This window comes from Schistocerca americana, chromosome 1, assembly GCF_021461395.2.
Source record: "Schistocerca americana isolate TAMUIC-IGC-003095 chromosome 1, iqSchAmer2.1, whole genome shotgun sequence".
Lineage (NCBI taxonomy): Eukaryota > Metazoa > Arthropoda > Insecta > Orthoptera > Acrididae > Schistocerca > Schistocerca americana.
Window position 1 is genome coordinate 705,984,849 of NC_060119.1, and position 19,478 is coordinate 706,004,326.

Here is a 19,478-nt window from a genome sequence, read left to right on the forward strand (position 1 = left end):
GTGGTATCTGTAATAACATTAAATTACCTGGATGAGTTTACACATTTATAAGGTTATTTCAGTGCACTGGATGGCAATCAAGCATCAGAGCAAGCTTCAAAGAAGTGCTGATGTGCCTCATCAAATGTGCCTCATCAGATGTGCCTCATCGCCGGCCATTTTGACCGAGCGGTTTTCGGCGCTTCAGTCAGGAACCGCGCTGCTGCTACGGTCGCGGGTTCGAATCCTGCCTCGGACATGGATGTGTAGGTTAGTTAGGTTTAAGTAGTTCTAAGTTCTAGGGGACTGATGACCTCAGATGTTAAGTGCCATAGTGCTTGGAGCTATTTGAACCATTTGTGTCTCATCACCGGCTCATGACGATTGAGTTACTGGAAGGTGAGCTGCAGCCGAGTGTTGTCGTGAAGACAGCAGCATGGAGATGGGCAGACACTATTCGCCTCGAACATTTTTGTGGTACAGTACAGCCCATATGTCAGTGCTGTCATAGACAGCCCGCCGCATGATTAGCTGAGGACAGCCAACTTCGTGGTCCAGGATGTCGGTTGTCATGAAGAGCAGACCTTGCTCATCCACCACGGATCGATCAAGACTGCGGCAGATTTTCTAGTCAGTCAGAGACTATACGAATACGCTATGCCTGGATGGTGTGGAGATGTCAGATTGCAAATCACCTGCAATTGACTGAACGAAGGCTGGCAGCACATAAGTCTTCTCCTCATCCGTGAGAACCCAGTAGGCTACAACGACAGACAATGGCTGTTGTTTGCAACATGTTGGCCGCATTTTGGTACTGAAGTCAGGAAGCAGATAGCAGGTGGACTATCATCAATCAGAGTGTTGTGGTTACAGTGAAAATCATCAGGCCATCTTCCTCTCTGGTTATAGCAACACAGACAGAATGGCGGGATGACTGGATATGTCTTTGAGCTGCAAAAGCCTTATTTAAACAGATGAACTTAGACCTCTGACGTAGTGACTCTAGGTGCATGATCGAATTTGCTCTCATTTACTTGGGATTGCCAGCTCTCTTTGTCTCTCTGTAGTGCTTCAATAATTATTCAGTGTTGCCGAGCTTGGGTCTTTCTGCACTGTTTGACTACTGCAATGACGCTCTGGTACCTGAAGTTATGGAGTGTTAATAATTTTAGGCATGTGCACTGAACTTATTCTGCGGTGCAACACTCTTCTCTTGTTCCAAAAGATTAGTCCAGAATTTTGCGTCTGATCGTCCTCTGTAACACTCTCATACTTTTTAAATGCAATTGTATGCTGTGCTCATTTTACGAACTTTTCGCTTGTGTGAGCTGACACATATAGATCTACCTGTTTTTCCTAATTCTGTACTATTTTTCCTAACTTTCGTTCTGCTGAACGCTTTTCAAATTTCACTATTTTGCAAGCTGCCACAAGATTACAGTTCTTTTCTTACGCTGTTTTCTGGACAGGTATCTAATTTGTAGGTAATACGGTGAATGGCTACTTCCAAGTCTGAGACAAAAAGTAAAGTACGCAAATTGCTATCAGAAACATGCAAGACTGGTGGCTGTAACGCTTATACTTATTAGATTTTGACATCGGTTTCTTGATATTGCTGAATGTGCTGAAGCATTTGTCCCATGGAAATCTTCCCTTGCCTAGATGCTTTTAGCGTATCTAAAGAGCGTATGACGTCGGGATTTAATATTAAGATAGAGTAGATTTTGAGCTGGCAGTACTTTCAACTGTTTCTGTAACCAATACAACGCATAGTGGATTAGTTGAAGTATAGCTGTAGCTGCTATTGCAGCCGGGGGGCAGAAATCTATACTAGCTATCTCACAATCGTGCTGTTCACCAAAATACCCCTATTGTGTAAATTTTATCTTGCCCTTGGGGTCTCACATTCTCATAGGAATTCATGATCACGGTTTCCGGTACAAAGATTAAGTACATCCAATGCACTCCTACACTCTGGAAATGAGATGGAAACAATATTTCCTTCTGGCATCCTGATGCTCCTACTTTTCCTAGAAACAGTGGTACTTCACATGTCTGCATTCAGACTGCCCTTCTCTGGCTGGGCAAATGGTGATTTCTTCCTACAGATATTCCCGTAGGTCTCCTAATGATGTAAGAGCATGAGCTTACACATGCTCAGATATTATTAATACCTCTTACATCTTCACTTGTACCCATTTACTTATTGTCCCTGAGGAAAGAAACTTTCATTATTCTCTTCCTCCTTCCAAAATACTTATACAAAACAACTAACAGATAATACATAACCAAAATACAAATGTAACGTTCTACAGTAACTAATATGAATTCAAAATACACTCGAACAAGAATAGAAAATAATGACATGTATTAAATAGATCCCAGAAATAACATAAGTAAACTCAAATATTACTACACGATGGATGATCTCAGTTTTCAGGGTACACTATGCACATCATGCTTACCAAATAGTGTATGCTTCTTGACTGATCTTGCCTTTTTCATGCGGCATGACTCTGTGGTAGGGGTTTGTGGCAATCCATCCATCGTTCCTTTAAAAGATTTACCATATTAACGTGGATGATAGATGTTTCTGTCAGAAACTTCACTGGAGAAGTCACCTCAATGTCTTTGACAACAACCCCAGTGTTTAGTTAAGCAATTCTGTCTTTCCTTTAGGTGTGTAGGGATTAACGACTAACACCACTTGACCCATTCGATTTTGTGACGATTTTCCATCATGTTGCACTGACTGCTCTTTTTGTTCCAAAGCTCTAGTTTCGGTTTATTCCATGTCTCCTGTATGCTTTCCAATCACTTCACGTGCTCTTGCATATACTTCAAGAATACCATCCAAAGAATGTCATCCAAATATACCATATAAGTATTTGTCTTTAAACCCCCAACTAATAACATTTTGAATGTGGCTGGTCCGTTCTTAAGCTCAAGCAGCATCTTCCTATGCTGGAAATGTCCCCATGGAACCAAGGAAGCCGTCTTTGGTCTATCTTCTGAGACTGCTTCCAGCTGATGATATTCACTTCTTAGATCCACTGTTGTAAAGTAATGACACTGCCCTAAGTTGTCTAACATTTCTAAGGTGGTAAGGATGGGATACGTATCAGTAACGGTTTTTGTGTTCTGGTAGTGGTCACTGCAACAGAATCTGTACTCATTAGTACCATGTGATGAGCTTTTCAGAATGATGATCACAGTCACACCCCATAGGCTATCACTGTACTCTTATACCCTCCAATAACTTTTGATCGATAAACTCCGCCTTTACTGGTTGGAGATACTTTGCTATGCAGTATGGCTTTCTGTAATCTGGTGCATTATTGCCTGTAGATGTACAGACCTGGGTAATATTTGTTGCTGGTAAAGGATGCTTCATGTTAAATAAACCCATAAACCCTAGTACCAAAGCTTCCATTGCCTTCCAGTCACAGCTTGCAAGTGACCCACTTTTTTCTTACCTAACACTGCTGGATCGGTGGTGCATTTGTGGTTCTGGTCATCATGTGACCTATCAATTTCGTCTTCATCTAAAAGCTCAAATGTGGCAGTCATTAAGCCCCTGAATAGGCTAACCATATCTATGCTGAAGTTATCCAAAATAATAAAATAATCATTAATACTACTCATGTGTCTGTGCTTCTGCAAACAAAACAATGCATTTTGTCTATCTGTTCAGTTTCCACCAGCAGTTATACCACATATAATGCTTCACAGGGTAAATTGGTATGAACGGATACCCTCAGTACCTTCCCTGTACCTGCTGGTATCTTATCACGAGACCCACTCTTTAGCATATATGTTAACAGTGTAGTCAGCAACACCTTCGTGAGGGGCGTGTCTTGTGACATTGCCTCGCTTGCAACTACATACCTCTATGCAAACAAAGTCCCATGAGTTCTACTGTATACTGTGACAGATCGATTTTAACATGATGTTTGTCCAGAAAATCTAGCACTACTTCCAAATGTTAACGAAAATTCTTAGTTTCAATAATAAAACTGAGTAGTATCATACCTAAATAATCTGTTATTGTCACCAACTCCATGTATTTTATAAGCTGGAAACCCAAGTTTCCTCCTGCCTACTAGGACCAGGCTGATGAACATGTGCCCGCCTGTGTCTACCAGGAATTTATGTTCATTGCCTCCCAAAAAGCCTGCCAAGCAGCATTCCGTCTGTGCATCTGTTGTGCAGTGTTATGTCATATAAAAATGCCTTCTGATGCTTGAAGAACTCCGTTTTGTATGTAACAGCTACTACGATTTATTTTGTTTTGACCTGATTCCTGCAGTGTCCAACTCATCCACACTTATAGCATTCAGGTTGCCAACATTGCTTCTGAACATAGCTTTTATGCCCACGTTCATAAGGCACACATCAATCTTACAACCACTTCATGACACCAGTTGTTGCAACACGATGACCTGGGGTCACTCTGTGTGCAGGAGGCCGAGCACGGAACTTGGAAGAGTGGTCCATAGCATGCCTGGAGGCGTTAGTGACACATTGGCATCTGTGATAACATTTTGTTTGCCTGGAAGAGTTTACGGAGTTGTATGGTTGCCTCAGTGCGTTGGATGGTGGTAGAGCGATGAAGAAGTGCTGACGTGCCTTGTCAGCGAGACATGACGTCGAAGTAGCAGGACAGTGAGATGCAGATATGTGACGTGATGCGGCGGTGTGGAGTCGGGCAGGCGCTGTTCGCCCCTAAACATTTGTGTGGTACAGTACGGCCAACTTCAGCAGCCCTGTGGACAGCCCATCGTGCGCTTATGTGAGGATAGCCGACTGTGTGGTCCAGGAAGTCAACTACCGTGAAAACCAGGTCCTGGTCATCCAACACTGATCGACCAAAACTGCAGCAGCTGTTTATGAGTCGGCTAGGGGGCTGTGCGACCTTGCCACGCCTGGACAGTGTGATGGTGACAGCTTGGGAATCATCCACAACTGACCCTCAGCGGAGGAGAGCTGGCAGAACACCAGTCTTTTCGTCATCCGACATGGCCCAGTAGACAGCAATGGCAATCATAGCTGTGGTTCGCATCAGGTTGGCTGTGCCTTAGTGTTGAAATCAGGAAGTGAGTGGCTGGAGGACCATCATCGATCAGCTTGTTGTGGTTTCACTGAAACTCAATAGATCGTCATTTTCTCTGATAGCGCGACTGGATGTGTCTTTGAGCTCCAAAAGTCTCATTACTTAGACTCTAGCCTGTGGCGACCCTGGGCGCATGACCGAATTTGTCCTCGTTTATTGGTCTCGTCATCACTCCTTGCCTCACTGTGATTGGTCAATAATTATTCTGGGTCTCCGAGCTCAGTATGTCCTTCAATGTTTGACTAGTGCAGTGGTACTCTGGCGCTAGAAGTTACAGAGTGTTACTTTACCTGCCCAGTTGGGTAGCATTGCTGCTTTTGCGATTTTTCTACGCTTTCTCGGAGGTTGTATGGCAATACTCGCCTGATGCCCAATCTTCCACTACATTGGTGGTATGCCTTGTTGACAAGCTGATTGACACACTTGACCTCTCGGCCCTCAGCTCACTGGGCAGCACTTAAAAAAAATATCATGTACACCAATATTCTGATGTGCAACATTAAATAAATTTTGGACACCAAAAGACCAGTTCATTTTAGTGACCTAGCCAGCTCTGGCATAAGTCTCCTCCAGTTCATCTCCTGATTGCAGGTCTCCTTCGCGACTTTACATCGCAGCTCAAGTCAAACAGACTGTTAGTGACATATATTTTCGGTGCAGTGGACGGCTCATGGAATATGTCAGATGCCAATCGGATTGTTACAAACAGGGACTATTTGTGTGGCTAGGAAGTCTTTTGTAATGGAGTCCTTGGATAAAAAGTTATCGGTTTATTTGCCGAGTCCAATTCGGGTGTAACGTAATCCAGCGAGACAAATGCTGTCCTCTGGGCATGAAAGTGGGAGCCTCGCCAGTTTCACGACAGTCAGACTTAGCCCCTGATGACTGTGATGGAAGTAATCATCCAAGGCTCTCGATTTTTATCAGAATCTGGTGTGGCTAGTAAACCAAGAACTTTTCATCCAGGGATTAGTTGTGACTTTTAACACTATCTCGCGAGTTATGACAGGTTGGCATCCTCTATGAAAAACTAATTCACAAGCAGTGCAGAAAGTAAAGGTTTGTTGATTGACAGTTTCTTCATTGACAGTGGTGCATATTGGGGGCAAGCTGGGGCTACTTAAGTGACATTTTTTCTATTCTCTGAAGCCTGAAGTTCAGCACCTGCCACAGTGCAGTCAGTGAAGCACATCAGGAATTCCAATTTTATTGTTTGAATCTCACTATGAATTCAACTGAAACTGGGACACCAATGCAATATGTGGACCTAGCATACGTAATGCATAAACTGGTGTTATCATGTGCTACGCTTCCCTAAGAGGCAGTTAACACCAACAGTCGATTGTCTATACACATGCAGGGGCCTTGTGGAACGTGATTGACATACCAGTATCACACAGCACTAATTGTCAACATCTTAGTGGTGATTATGGAATTCATTAGTAAAACTTCTTTAGTCCTACTTTCTTATTACCTTATGATCTTTTATTATTTCACTATACGAAGTAATTCGTATTATCGTAAGAAACATTAGTACATAATTTTAACAGTTGCGATTTTGTAGATGAAAATACAAATTATTGAATAATTTTATGAACATTGATTGACGTACTCAAAATACTTGCAACAACAAATTTCTTGCATACTTACGAAACTCGATGGCTCCCCATCCGGCTATGAAAGGATTGTACCTGACGAAAGCGTTTGATCTCAGATCGTCAGCGAGCGGCAAGCAAATTGGATGCAGATAAACTGTGAGAAGAGAAATAAGTGCTGTAATTTAACTTCTAAAATGTCGTGAACAATGTCTTTCTAAACATGTGCAATTGATAGTATTACTAACACTCGATAACTACTATATTTTGGATACTGATAACGCAGTATGCCTTGAAATATAGACATAATGGTATACAAAGAAACATGAACTTATAGTTTCCTGTTTGAAATGCAAAATTGCTACACCAACAAGAGTTGGAGGAATGCATTGGCTTGTAAGTTAGCAAAAATGAACTTAAATTCTCACTGGACCCAATTCAAATAACTTAAATTAAAAAGAACAAGAAGATATTTTATAGTTACTTGTAAAAGAATGACTTCCTACATTTCATCTAGTTGCAAAGGACATACCGATTTTTGTACATCAGTGAATTTCCTTCTGGAATATTAGTTTAAATGGGTTAGAGACTGATCGTGTTGCAGATAAGAATGTGCGTGACAGCTAGTATGTTATTTTCCTTTAAGATTTATGCTTGATTGATTTCATATGAATAATACGAAGTACGATGCTCGTGGAACAAAAACTTCTAAGTTTCTAAGCAAGAACGAGTTCTTACAACGTGGCCCTGCTGCCATATTCTTGTAATGCTCATATAAAAAACTAAGCACAACACGAAATAAATCTGTAGTTCCGAATATGGACAATTTTCAGCTCTATAATGGAATGACAACAATGAAAATTTGTGCTGGATCGGGACTCGAATCCAGATTTCCCGCTTATTGAGAGCGGTCACTTTGCCATCGGGCTATCCGAGCAGGCTTGACAGCCAGATCCAAACTCTCATAGGTCGTCAACCATGTGTCTACAACTTGTACCTGTACATCCATTATTACAGGGAAGACATTTTAACTGAAAGTCGCTTGCCCGGTGTCGGCGGCCGTGTTGTTCAGCAGTACGACGCAGTGTTCCTTTGGACATGCATGCAGCAGCATTTAATAGTGTTGAAGAATCCAACAAGAGCACATTTTTTAAGCGATCTTATTCATAAAAAATACAGTGATAATAATAACAGTAATAATACTGTGCTTCTTTCGGCCATCTTATATAACTGTTTTTAACTCCACTGGGGTTGTAAGGTGCTCTTAGAATACAACTGATGGAAATACTAGTCGGCGGAAGGGAGGGAAGGAAGTTAGGCTATCATAAACTGAGCACTAGCTCAGTGGAACAAGGAAAGATCCTAGACTGGTCCTAGCCGAGCGTGGCACTCAAGTGATTGACGGTTGCCAGTAGCCGGAAGGGAATCTGAAGCTCGTTACCGCCGATTGTTGAGTCCACACCTTATCCATTACAACAGAAATATACCACCAGTGTTAGACAAGGGTTGCTATTTGGAGTGACCACACTCCTTTTTTATTTTTGAATTTACAAGATACGCATTATTGTTCATTTTTCGTCAAACGCACAGACAACTTGGTTTGTTAACATTATCATAATACACTTGTCTTGCCAACTGATTTCCTAAACACTTACATGAGAAAGGAATTTTGTCTTTCAGTTTAAGAATTGCGATGTCATTCTCAAACCGACCCTTGCGATACCCTTCATGCATCTTCTTTTCCAGTATATCTGATTCTATGGGCGTAGCACCATCATCCTCTGCGAGAAGATTGAGATCTCCAATTCGAACTTTATATCTGAAAAACAAAGGATTAAGAAACAACGATGTATTTCACATCTATGGAATACTGTAAAAAGTAATTTCAGACTTCTGAGAAATTAATAACTTATTATAACGGAATCATGGGAGCAAGTGTTCGGAGTATTGTTAGAATGACAAACTGCCGATCGTTTTGCAAATCAGTTAAATAAAATAAAAGAAGTGGGCCTGAGTTTATTAGAATATGTTTTTTTGCATTAATTAGGAGCAATCCTGATAATTTTTCCTCTGATGGAACACGAGTTGCCAAACGCAGATTTTATGGGCTCAGTATTTTCGTTTCCAGTCCGTATTTCTTACTCCGTTGACAGCACAGGTCCCTTGAATGACTGTCTTCACTGACCTCTAGTAATGAACCATAGAAAAGGATCTTTGTCACCTTTTCAAAAGTGTTCATTTATCACTCCCCGCTAATATATTTGGTCACATTACACGTTAATGCTCGAATAAGATCTTAAGTGCAGCTTTTCTTATTTTGTAGGATTTACTAAAGGGCCATTAAATCAAATCCGGTTATAATATTCGCTAAAAAGACAATATTCCAAGTTTTAATAAATTGTGTTGGTACGGCTAGGAGTGATGAAGGAGCGGGTCAGATAAGAACGAATCTGCTGGTTTTGCTGTAAGTTTATAGGAGGGGTGGCCAGGAGGCGGAAGACTAACATTAGTATGGCACGCGACAATTTCCAAAGGAACAAAGAATTTCCTAAGCGGTTGTCTGAGGGCAAGGATCCACATGAATTTGTGTTTCTTGAAGAATTTTACAGGCAGGAGCATTTTGAAATCAAAGATATGGCTGTCCAAGGGCTTATATATCGAATACTTGACTAATCTGGCATGAAGAAACAGGTGGCCTTGGAAACAGCGTCACTGGAGAAAAAAGGAGATGATGTGGACGGTCCATACCCGAAAGTCGATGGTCAATCTTTGAAAACAGAACTTTTTCATCTGCGATACAATGTAAAATACCAGAATGACACAAAAGATGTATTGGTTTCTTAAAAAAAAGGTCTGGAATTATTTGCTAATGCTGAAGGTGTGAAGCAGAACGCAATTTTACTGCTCTAAGACGAGTGAAGAACGCTGTGGGTTCGAGAGTCACGCAGCACAGGCAAAATCATGTAGCAGTCTGCAGTGTGCACAAGTTCTGTTGAATCAAATAGACTTAAGAAATGTTGCTAGAAAATTTATATCCAATTCTGACAAGAAAGGATAAATATATTTGGCTCACTACGGGACGAACTTTGTAAGATTATTTTACATTATGCTGTTGACATAGTATGTAATTGCCATTTCGGACTTTTTAAGTACTTACTTTTTTATTCCTACTTTTCATAGTTTTACATTTGCCTTTTTAAATGTATTTTAAATGTTTGAAGAATAAAATAAATCAAATCGTGCATGTGATACCAGTGCTCTATTTAGATTTCCAGCAAATATTAAACTTAATTTAATTTAAAAAACTATTCACATTGAAACTGTTTTAGGAGGTAATACGTAATAACCACGTACGCACTAATAGATTTAAATGTTAATATTACACAACTTTTTTATACTCGGTAATCGCAAAATACGTTCCAGTCCAGGCTTAAACTGGCACGGTTAAGAGTCTGAGGCATCCAGTATGCACAAAAAAACTGGCTTTCGGTCCTAATTTTTTCAACTTTTTTCAATGGGATCTCCCCTTTAGACCCCCTTGTGATGCATAACGAATCTACTGAGTCGTCCCGCCCCCTCGCCACCTCCCAATCACTTAGGACTGGTGATGCCGGTGGACTTAGGATCTTTGTGTTGTAACCAATGTGCGATGAAGAATAGTTACTAATAAATAAAGCAAATGTGCAATCTGCAGATCTGCTGTGTATTTAATTAAACAGAAAGGTAAATAAATCAATAATAAATTAAAAATAACATATTAATTAAAATAAAGTAATTAAAATTAATTGAAATTAAACTGCTGATAGCACATACATCACTCAAATTCCATATATCCTATCTAGAAAAAAAAACTGCAGTACTTAAAAAGAGATCAAAAACCAACAAATAGTTAAAAAAAGTGCAATAGAATGTATAAAAGTTATGAAATATTATAATATAAATGATAAATATATATTATATTATAACTAAGACATTCCGTCGAAAGCTTAATTCATTTCACGTTTGCTGTTAGAGTCTCTGGGGCGATGCCACACCCTCAGACAGTTCATTAACAAACATCATAACCATGTATGTGAATCTTTTCTGGACTAATTTTAAACCTTTGAAGTTTTTATAAAGAATTTTTAATACGTTAAAGTGATGTAAACGTGACAGGAAAAGGAGCCTGTATTAAAAGGAGACAGTACCCCAAGTTACCCCGAAGTCATACACACAGCACATACACGTCTTATTACAATGAGGTGACAAAAGTCATTGGATAGCTATATGCACACATACAAATAGCGATAATACCGTGTACAAAAACTATAAAAACGGCAGTGCATTGACGGAGTTGTCATTTGTTCTCAGGTGAATCACGTAGAAAGGTTTACGACGTAATTATGGCCGCACGACGAGAATTAACATACTTTGAATGCGGATTGGTAGTTGGAGCTAGACTAATGATACATTCCATTTTGGAAATCATTAGAGAATTCAATATTTCGAGATCCACGGTGTCAGGAGTGTGCTGAGAATACCACATTTCAGGCATTACCTCTCACCACAGACAACGCAGTGGCCGATGGCCTTCACTTAACGACCGACAGCAGTGGCGTTTGCGTTGAGTTGTCGGTGCAAACACGCGACACTGCGTTAAATAACCGCAGAAATTAAAGTGGGGCGCAGACGAACGTATCCGTTTGGACAATATGGCGAAATCTAGTGTTAATGGGCTATGGCCGATGACCAATGCGAGTACCTTTGCTAACAGCAAGACATCACCTGCAGCGCCCCTCCTGGGCTCGTGACCATATCGGCTGGACGGCAGACAACTGGAAAACTGTAGCCTAGCCTGATCTATATCGATTTCATTTGGTAAGAGCTGATGGTAGTGTTTGAATGTGGCGCAGACCGCACAAAACTATAGACCCAAGTTGTCAACAAGGCACTGTGCAAGCTGGTGGTGGGCCGGTGTGACCGTGCGGTTCTAAGCGCTTCAGTTTAGAATCGCGTGACCGCTACGGTCGCAGGTTCGAATCCTGCCTCGGGCATGAATGTGTGTGATCTCCTTAGGTTAGTTAGGTTTAAGTAGTTCTAAGTTCTAGGGCAGGGCATCACAACATACGTGCTCACGGAGCAAGCTGTGAGCAGCAAGGCGCGAGCATGGAGCAGCGCGAGCACGCAACCCCCACTACCAGACCAGAGCGGAGAGTGGGGAGAGTCATTTGGGGTACACAACAGCTGCCGCCAGTCAATGTAAATGCGCGGCTACCTGCAGGGATATCACTCACGAATTATTACTGCGACAAATGAAACAAATAAAGGAGAATGTACACGTGCCACATAATTTTATTAGCTTAGTGTATGCCTCTACCATCTGTAGACACTGAAACTAAAGAATTCCACGACAATCCTATATTTTCAACACTTTCTTCAACACTACTTAAAATATCACCTCCGGTTGTAGTGTTCTTCATGGCTACTACATCGAGGAGCTCCTCCCTCACCTGAAGATCTCTATTAACACCTCTAATAAATATGGCAAGCTGCGCTGTTCCAGTGATATCAACACTTTCCTCCAGAGCTAGAGAATACGCCATAAAATCTTTACAGATATTTGCAAGCTGGCTCTGGACGTCGTCTGCCATGTCCTGTACGCGACCCATAATGGTCATGTTAGATAATGGCACAATCCGAAACTGTTCAACTTGAGATGGACACAAATGTTCCGCTGCAACTACCAAACATTATTTTATTAAATCGCCATCAGTGAAGGGGCGCAGGGATTTTGCTAAAAGCAAAGCAATTTTGTAACTCACTCTGAGAGCTTGCTCAGTTGATTTTTCTTCGTCGTCCAGATCTTCTTCGGATAGCTTCCTTTTAAGTTTAATAACTTCCTGTGCACGATCTGGTGCATCACATTTTCCACGTCCGTAGTCTTTCGCGTGGTACGACATATAATGTCGCTGCAAATTAAATTTCGTAAAAGAATTCGGCGTTTTATGACATACTAAACATTTTGCAACACCATCTTTTTCTGTAAACAGATAAAATTCCTCCCAAGGGGGGTTGAACTGCGAAAGCATGGTTGGGGTTACACATCGGCGACTTGACATGATTCTTAACCAGCGAAGTGACTGTTAGAGCTGATCGTAGTACTTTAAACGTTACACAGTCGGCGCGAATTCAATAGGCGCGCGCATTTCCCCTCCCTCCCCTCCCTCCCTACTCCGCGACCTTGCACCTGCTCGCGAGCACGTGCCTGAGCAGACGCGAGTACTCGCGCTCAAAATCGGCAAGTTGTTAAGCCCTGTTCTAGGGGGACTGATGACCTCAGTAGTTAAGTCCCATAGTGCTCAGAGCCATTTGAACCAAGCTGGTGGTGGCTCCATAATGGTGTGCGCTACGTTTACATGGAGTGGACTGGGCTCTCTGGGCAGACTGAATCATTAACTGGAAATGGATTTGTTCGGCTGCTTAGAGACCGTTTGCAGCCATTCATGGACTTCGTATTGCCAAACAGCGATAGAATTTTTATGGATGACAATGCGCCATGTCACCAGGCCACAATCGCTCGTAACTGGTTTGAAAAACATTCTGGACGATTCGAGCGAATGATATAGCCAGCCAGGATCCCATCGGACATTTATGGGAAATAGTCGAGAGGTCAGTTTGTGCACATAATCCTGCATCGATAGCGCTTTCACAATTATGCGCGGTTATACAGACAGCATGCCAACGGCCTTGCCACAGTGGTAACACAGGTTCCCGTCAGATCACCCAAGTTAAGCGCTGTCGGGCTGGGCTAGTACTTGGATGAGTGACCATCCGGTTAACCGAGCGTTGTTGGCAAGCGGGGTGTACTCAGCTCTTGTGAGGCAAAGTGAGGAGCTACTTGATTGAGAAGTAGCGGCTCCGGTCTCGTAGACTGACATACGGCCGGGAGAGCGGTGTAATGACCACATGCCCCTCCATATCCGCATCCAGTGACGCCTGTGGGCTGGGGATGACACGGCGGTCAGTCGGTACCGTTAGGCCTTCCAAGGCCTGTTTGGACGGAGTTTAGTTTAGTTTAATTTTATACAGGCAGCATGGCCGAATATTTTTGCAGGGGACGTCTAACGACTTGCTGAGTCCATGCCACGTCGAGTTTCTGCACTACGCCGGGAAAAAGGAGGTCCGACGCGGTATTAGGACATATCTCACGACTTTTGTCACCTCAGAGTAACTGACATAAATCCATCTGATCATGGAAGCTTGAACAAACAAAACGCGTAGTGGTAATAAAAATAAATAGTGAGTCGTTACGGTAAACTTGTAATTGCAATTGAAATATTCTTTCTGTCTGAGCACGTTTAACATCATACTCCATCCCAACACTATGTCGAGGGTCATAGCAGAGGTCCGGCATCGGCGGGTTCGACCGACCCGAAAAAATCGATCGCATATCAAACTGTGGGATTAAGGATGTTGCGCACGCCACAGCTCGGGCGTTGCTGGGTGGGCGGCTTACGTACAGGTCGGATCTGTTGTAGACGCAGTGGGCGGCGGTGAGCACGTGCTGGTCGGTGATGAGCGCGCCGCCGCACAGCACGCGCGGCCCGTTGCCGCCGCGGTAGATGAGCGCCGTCAGCCACGGCCACGCCCCTGCAACACGGCACACCCGCCACTCAGCCCGCTGGCAATGTAACACACCGCTGGCCGTCCAAATTGCAACAACAGGAAACATAGCTGATAATTAAACTTGAGTAGGAGAAACACTTCATTAAATTTGTATGTGATTTGGGGGTTGTAACACCCCAACGACCCCCTCAAAGTCAATTAAGACAGAATATCATAATATGAAGTAGGGAAGAGTTATCTTGGCAAATACATCTTTGCCGATAAGCTAACACCAAGAAGATTTGATAACAACAACATTATACATCACTGAGAGTTTTTGTTATGAAAAGCGGAGGAAGAAACCTCAGATTTAATTAATGGACAAATATCCAAGTGATAATTGCAATTAATATCTTCAAAGCTAAGTCCAAGGTGATGTTAGTCAGAGATAACTTTTATGCGGAAGAGAATTTTAAGCGCAACGAAGAAATTCGATGCGCCTACAATACTCTTTCACAGAAGAAGTCGCTTGCTGGCTCTAGTCCTGTAAAGACGTGCGAGAACAATTCTTGTCTCAGTTATTGAGAGTACGGAACACGACGAGATTGTTTTGCGTTCAGAAGTGTTTCTTGCGTGACGTGATTCACGAACTTCGGAAACTGATTCTCTAAGCAGAGACAGGAACTAATAGACGCTTTTAACCGTGCATAACGGGTTAATTTAACTTTATTGACGAAACTAGTGAATATTGGACTTGACTTTCAAATAGTTGGAACTAAAAGAAGAATGGATAGTATATCAAAGGACTACACTCAATTAGTCTCGAGTAGGACACAATTACACGACTTCACGAAGATACTACAGTAACGCTGAAAAGTCAAGTTGTCGTAATTGTCAAGAAACTTAATTTTAGTAGAATTGACTTTACCAACCAACTGTGTGTGCGTGTGGTGCGAAAGTTATAAAGTATTTAGTGGTCAATGAACAATAAACTGTTCGTTCGAAGTGAAATATCAAGCGTGGACTACATTATTAAGTGATTTAATCAATGATAGTTAACCAACGACTGTTCAGCAGGGACAATTTAATCTGAATATCAAAATACCTACTTCATTAATTGAAAAGAGAACTTTTGAACATTTTTTTTTTTTTTTTTTTACATTACGGCGTAGGTTCACTCGGACGTGATCAAAGAGTATCTGTGGATCTCGCTTCATACAGGTTCAACAACTCCATAGCAACGAGCCAGCAACGTACGAGAAGACTGATAATTACAATGTTACCTCGCAATTGGTGGTGTGTACGATGCGGATGAGATAAGATTTAACAACTACTGCATATCCGGGCAATGAATCATTCAATCTTAAATCAGAAGAAGCATCCATCGTACGACTTCACATTTCTGTCTCCCGTTCACCAACTGGGACCTACGTCATCGCGCATCGTGTCTCAACTCCACTGAAAGAGCTGTGGCAGTAGCAGCTCTACGGCGTCGACAATATCAGCACGCGGTTGGAGTGCGGGGACGCCACAGGGTGTACAGGGTGGGCAGCAGCAATGGCTCTTACCAGGCTGTGCATCCAGTCGAACAACAGACATGGTCTGTCATTCCGTGGGGCTTCAGTTGCATGGCAGAGTTCGTGATGAGGGGGCTACGCTCTCCGCTACCCATGGTCAGATGTTTTCATTGGCGTGAGGGATATGACCATGGCGACGGCCGAACAACCACTGTATCACTGTATCACAAGTTTGGTTGAGATAGCATAGGCAACGTGCACCCTTGCGTTGTCTTGTTTAAAACGCATTGACGTGGAGGCCTCGAAGCTAGGGCTCAGCCACTGGCCTTATCACGTCGTAAATGTAACGCCTGATGTTTAAATTACCGGCTATGCGAATCGAAAATGACAGTACAGTGTACCCAGTGTCTCTCCGCACCATCGTGTCAGTTGGTGGATCCCTATGACGACGATGAATGCAATCTGACTACGTCCATTCTGTACACAGATATACAATTATTGAATTATATGAAATAAATTCGTCATATCTTCTGAACAGTTTGCGCTAGGACGTTCAAACTGCACGGTTGACCGCGGGGCATGATGAGAATTAGTATACGCATCCGCACATGCCTTGTTGTTGTCGGCCATCTGCACGTGAAAATGGCACCGTACAGCGTGCCTGAGCGTATAGCGCTTGCCAAGCCCTACTAAGCGAGCAACGAAAGCCCAACCGCGGCTCAAAGCAAGTTTGCGACAGAGTTCAAGTTGAAGACAACCGGTCCAAGTGTGTTAAAAATCAAGAATTTGATTCGCAAGTTTGAGAGAAAGGGTAGTGTTCGTGATGGTAGTGTTAGGAATGTCGGTCGTCCAAAACAGTTGAAAACACCTGAAAACATTGAGAAGACACGCTCTGTGTTTAAAACCAGCCCAAGGAAATCGTTCAGACGAGCTGCACAACAGGTGGGAATCAACCGGGAGACACTGTCTCAAATTGTTGTTGAAGACCTGCATCTCTCCCCATACGAAATTCAAACCCATCAAACATTAAGCCCCAGGACGTGGAACAGCAGCTGTGTTTCGCCAACACTATTGTCTACAGAATTGACGAAGCCCACTTTCATTTGGATGGATTCGTCAGTACGCAATATTGGCGCATTTTGGGGGACTGAGAATCCGCATTTCGCGATCGAGGTATCTCTTCACTTTCAACGGATGACAGTGTTGTGTGCGATATTCCTTGATGGTACGGTGACTACCGAACGGTACGTGAAGGATTTAGAAGATGACTTCATCCCCATTATCCAAAGTGACCCCGATTTCGACAAGATGTCGTTCATGTAAGTCGGAGCTCGATCTCACATAAGCAGGACAGCATTTGATGTCCTGCACTAGCACTCTGGATACCGCAATCTGCCCTGGGGTACCCGGAGGCCACTGGCATGGGCCTCGATTGCCCACCATATTCTCCGGGTTTGAACACATGCGACTCCTTTTTGTGGGGTTATATTAAAGACAACTACCCCAAAACCAGTGCTAAGCTGTAAACAGCCATTCAGAAGGTCATCGACAGCATCGATGTTCCGACACTTCAGCAGGTTATGGAGAAATCGGTATTCATCTGCGCCACATCGTCGCCAATGATGGCAGGCATATCGAACGTGTCATAACCTAAATCAGATTATCTGTAGTGACGTTTATATGTTAAATAAAGTGTGTGCACGCAGCAGCTTATGACTAATTTACGTTTTTCTCATATAGTTCAACTGTCATGCCGCATTAGTCATGATGCTATGTGTAGAACTGAAAGATAACGTGGTGCTCACTCCTACGTCCTGAGTTGTCCTTGGGCTCGTTTCTCTCTGCTGCCGCATCAAGGGTAGTCGCAATAATGGTCATTGTGCTGGCAGCCTGTGGTTATCCAGACGTCGCTACATCATCTATGCAGATACTTGTCTTCATATAAATAAGCCCAGTTCCTAAGTGAAGATACGTGATGTAGCTATACGGTCCTTCATGACCGATCGAGAATATGTCTGCCCTCTTGAGTGCTAGCCGCATGGAGCATGAGGGGGATCGCTAAACGGCATCTCTGACTTGTATCTCTATCTGTGCACGTGTAACTAAAGGTGTTATGTAACTTCCATGATCTGTAAGTGACAGTAAAATAAAGTTGTATGTTAACAGACGTTAAATCACCTTCTGATAACTACCACAATTTTTTTTGGTGGCGAAACCGGGAAAAAGAGTTCGGGGCCGGAAACTTTTGGAATTCTCAGACGTCAACGATAATTCAAGAAGACTTACACATCGAGCTTGCCTTTGAAATTCGGCTGAATCCTCAGGGGAAATAGCCAGTGGGTTTTCGTTAATCATGTCCTCGTTAACTTTGTCAACCTGCCGTACAATCAGTCCTTTCAAAACACATTCCGAAACTTTTGGGATTTAGAGACAATAGGCTAATATGTGACGATCAGGACAGAAGAGTGAATGCGAAGGACTCAGCACATGTTGACGGATTTCAAACTTCCTTCCCTACCGAGTGTCAACGAAGAATGGAGGATTTATTCAGGAGAAAGAGCTTTACAAATCGAGCAAGTCAATAACGCGTTGGTCGTCTCTGGCCCTTATGCAAGCAGTTATTCGGCTTGGCATTGATTGATAGAGTTGTTGCTTGTCCTGATGAGGAATATAGTGCAAAATTATGTCCAATTGATGCTTTATATCGTCAAAATCCCGAAAAGGTTGGAGGGCCGTGCCCATAATATTCCAAACGTTCTAAATTGGGGAGAAATCCGGTGACATTGCTGCCACAACTGTTTTGACTGGAGATATTGACATAATGATGAACAAGTAAAGTAAACAAAAGTAAAGGAGTAATGTTGAGCAATGGATATTGTTAAAAGCAACTGTTATGCATTGAAAGACAGGAATCAAGGTTATTGTACTTACCACAATACACAGATTAAAAAAAAAAAAAAAAAACAACAGAAAACTTCTTAGACGTATACGAAATTCCAGAGAAAAATGAACAACTTCTTTGAATGGAGATATTGATATAATAACACTAAGCAAAACATGTGAGAATGATGATAAAACACGATAAAATAAAACTTGGAGAATAATTACAATATGTGGTATAAATAGCGCTACGACATTTTATGGCCCAAGAAAATAAAATGAAGATATATATTTGTAACGTCTTTCATATAAGTAGCTGTAAAAGTATTTTCATTTTAAAAAAAAGAAAAAAAAAACAACAAACCTAACTTCAACCTGTGCTAAATCAACCTAATTTTTTACACTCTCAGGTATCTGTCGTCCTTCGGTTATTATCATCGAGGAGGTAATTAGGTCCTAGTGCTCATGCCATGCTTATTTCATAAAACTATTTACGGTTTTTGTTTTTATGTCCCAAATATGTTTTAAATTGTTGTCAGTTGCATTATGTTCTGTGGGTGCTACAAATTTAATGGTCAAAATTTTTGTAATAGAATTGTTTTTGCTATGGGCAATTCTCGATTTTCGATACTGCAAAACAAATCTCTTCCACTGTAAGCTCTTTGCTTTCCACATTGTGGGAAGTGATGGTATGGGCCAAAACAAGGAAAAAATGTCCAGTAAACATCTGCTCTTAATTGCATACCTTAAGAGCTATGAGCACTTGTACATCTTCGCTACTTTGAAACAGAACTCTTCTAATGAACAAGT

General features: G+C 42.2%; 1 protein-coding gene and 1 pseudogene across 1 annotated transcript in view; one reads left to right on the forward strand and one right to left on the reverse strand.

Moving 5' to 3' along the window:
• The window catches only part of LOC124544986 (venom protease-like), a 206,513-nt gene that overhangs the window by 11,812 nt on the left and 175,223 nt on the right, over window positions 1-19,478 (reverse strand). Inside the window, exons 4-6 of the mRNA XM_047123746.1 lie at window positions 14,187-14,316; window positions 8,343-8,506; window positions 6,743-6,844 (exon numbers count right to left, since the gene is read on the reverse strand). Of these exons, the coding sequence (XP_046979702.1) occupies window positions 6,743-6,844; window positions 8,343-8,506; window positions 14,187-14,316 (396 nt within the window). The remainder of the gene's footprint in view (window positions 1-6,742; window positions 6,845-8,342; window positions 8,507-14,186; window positions 14,317-19,478) is intronic.
• Window positions 13,404-13,521, forward strand: LOC124557437 (annotated as a pseudogene).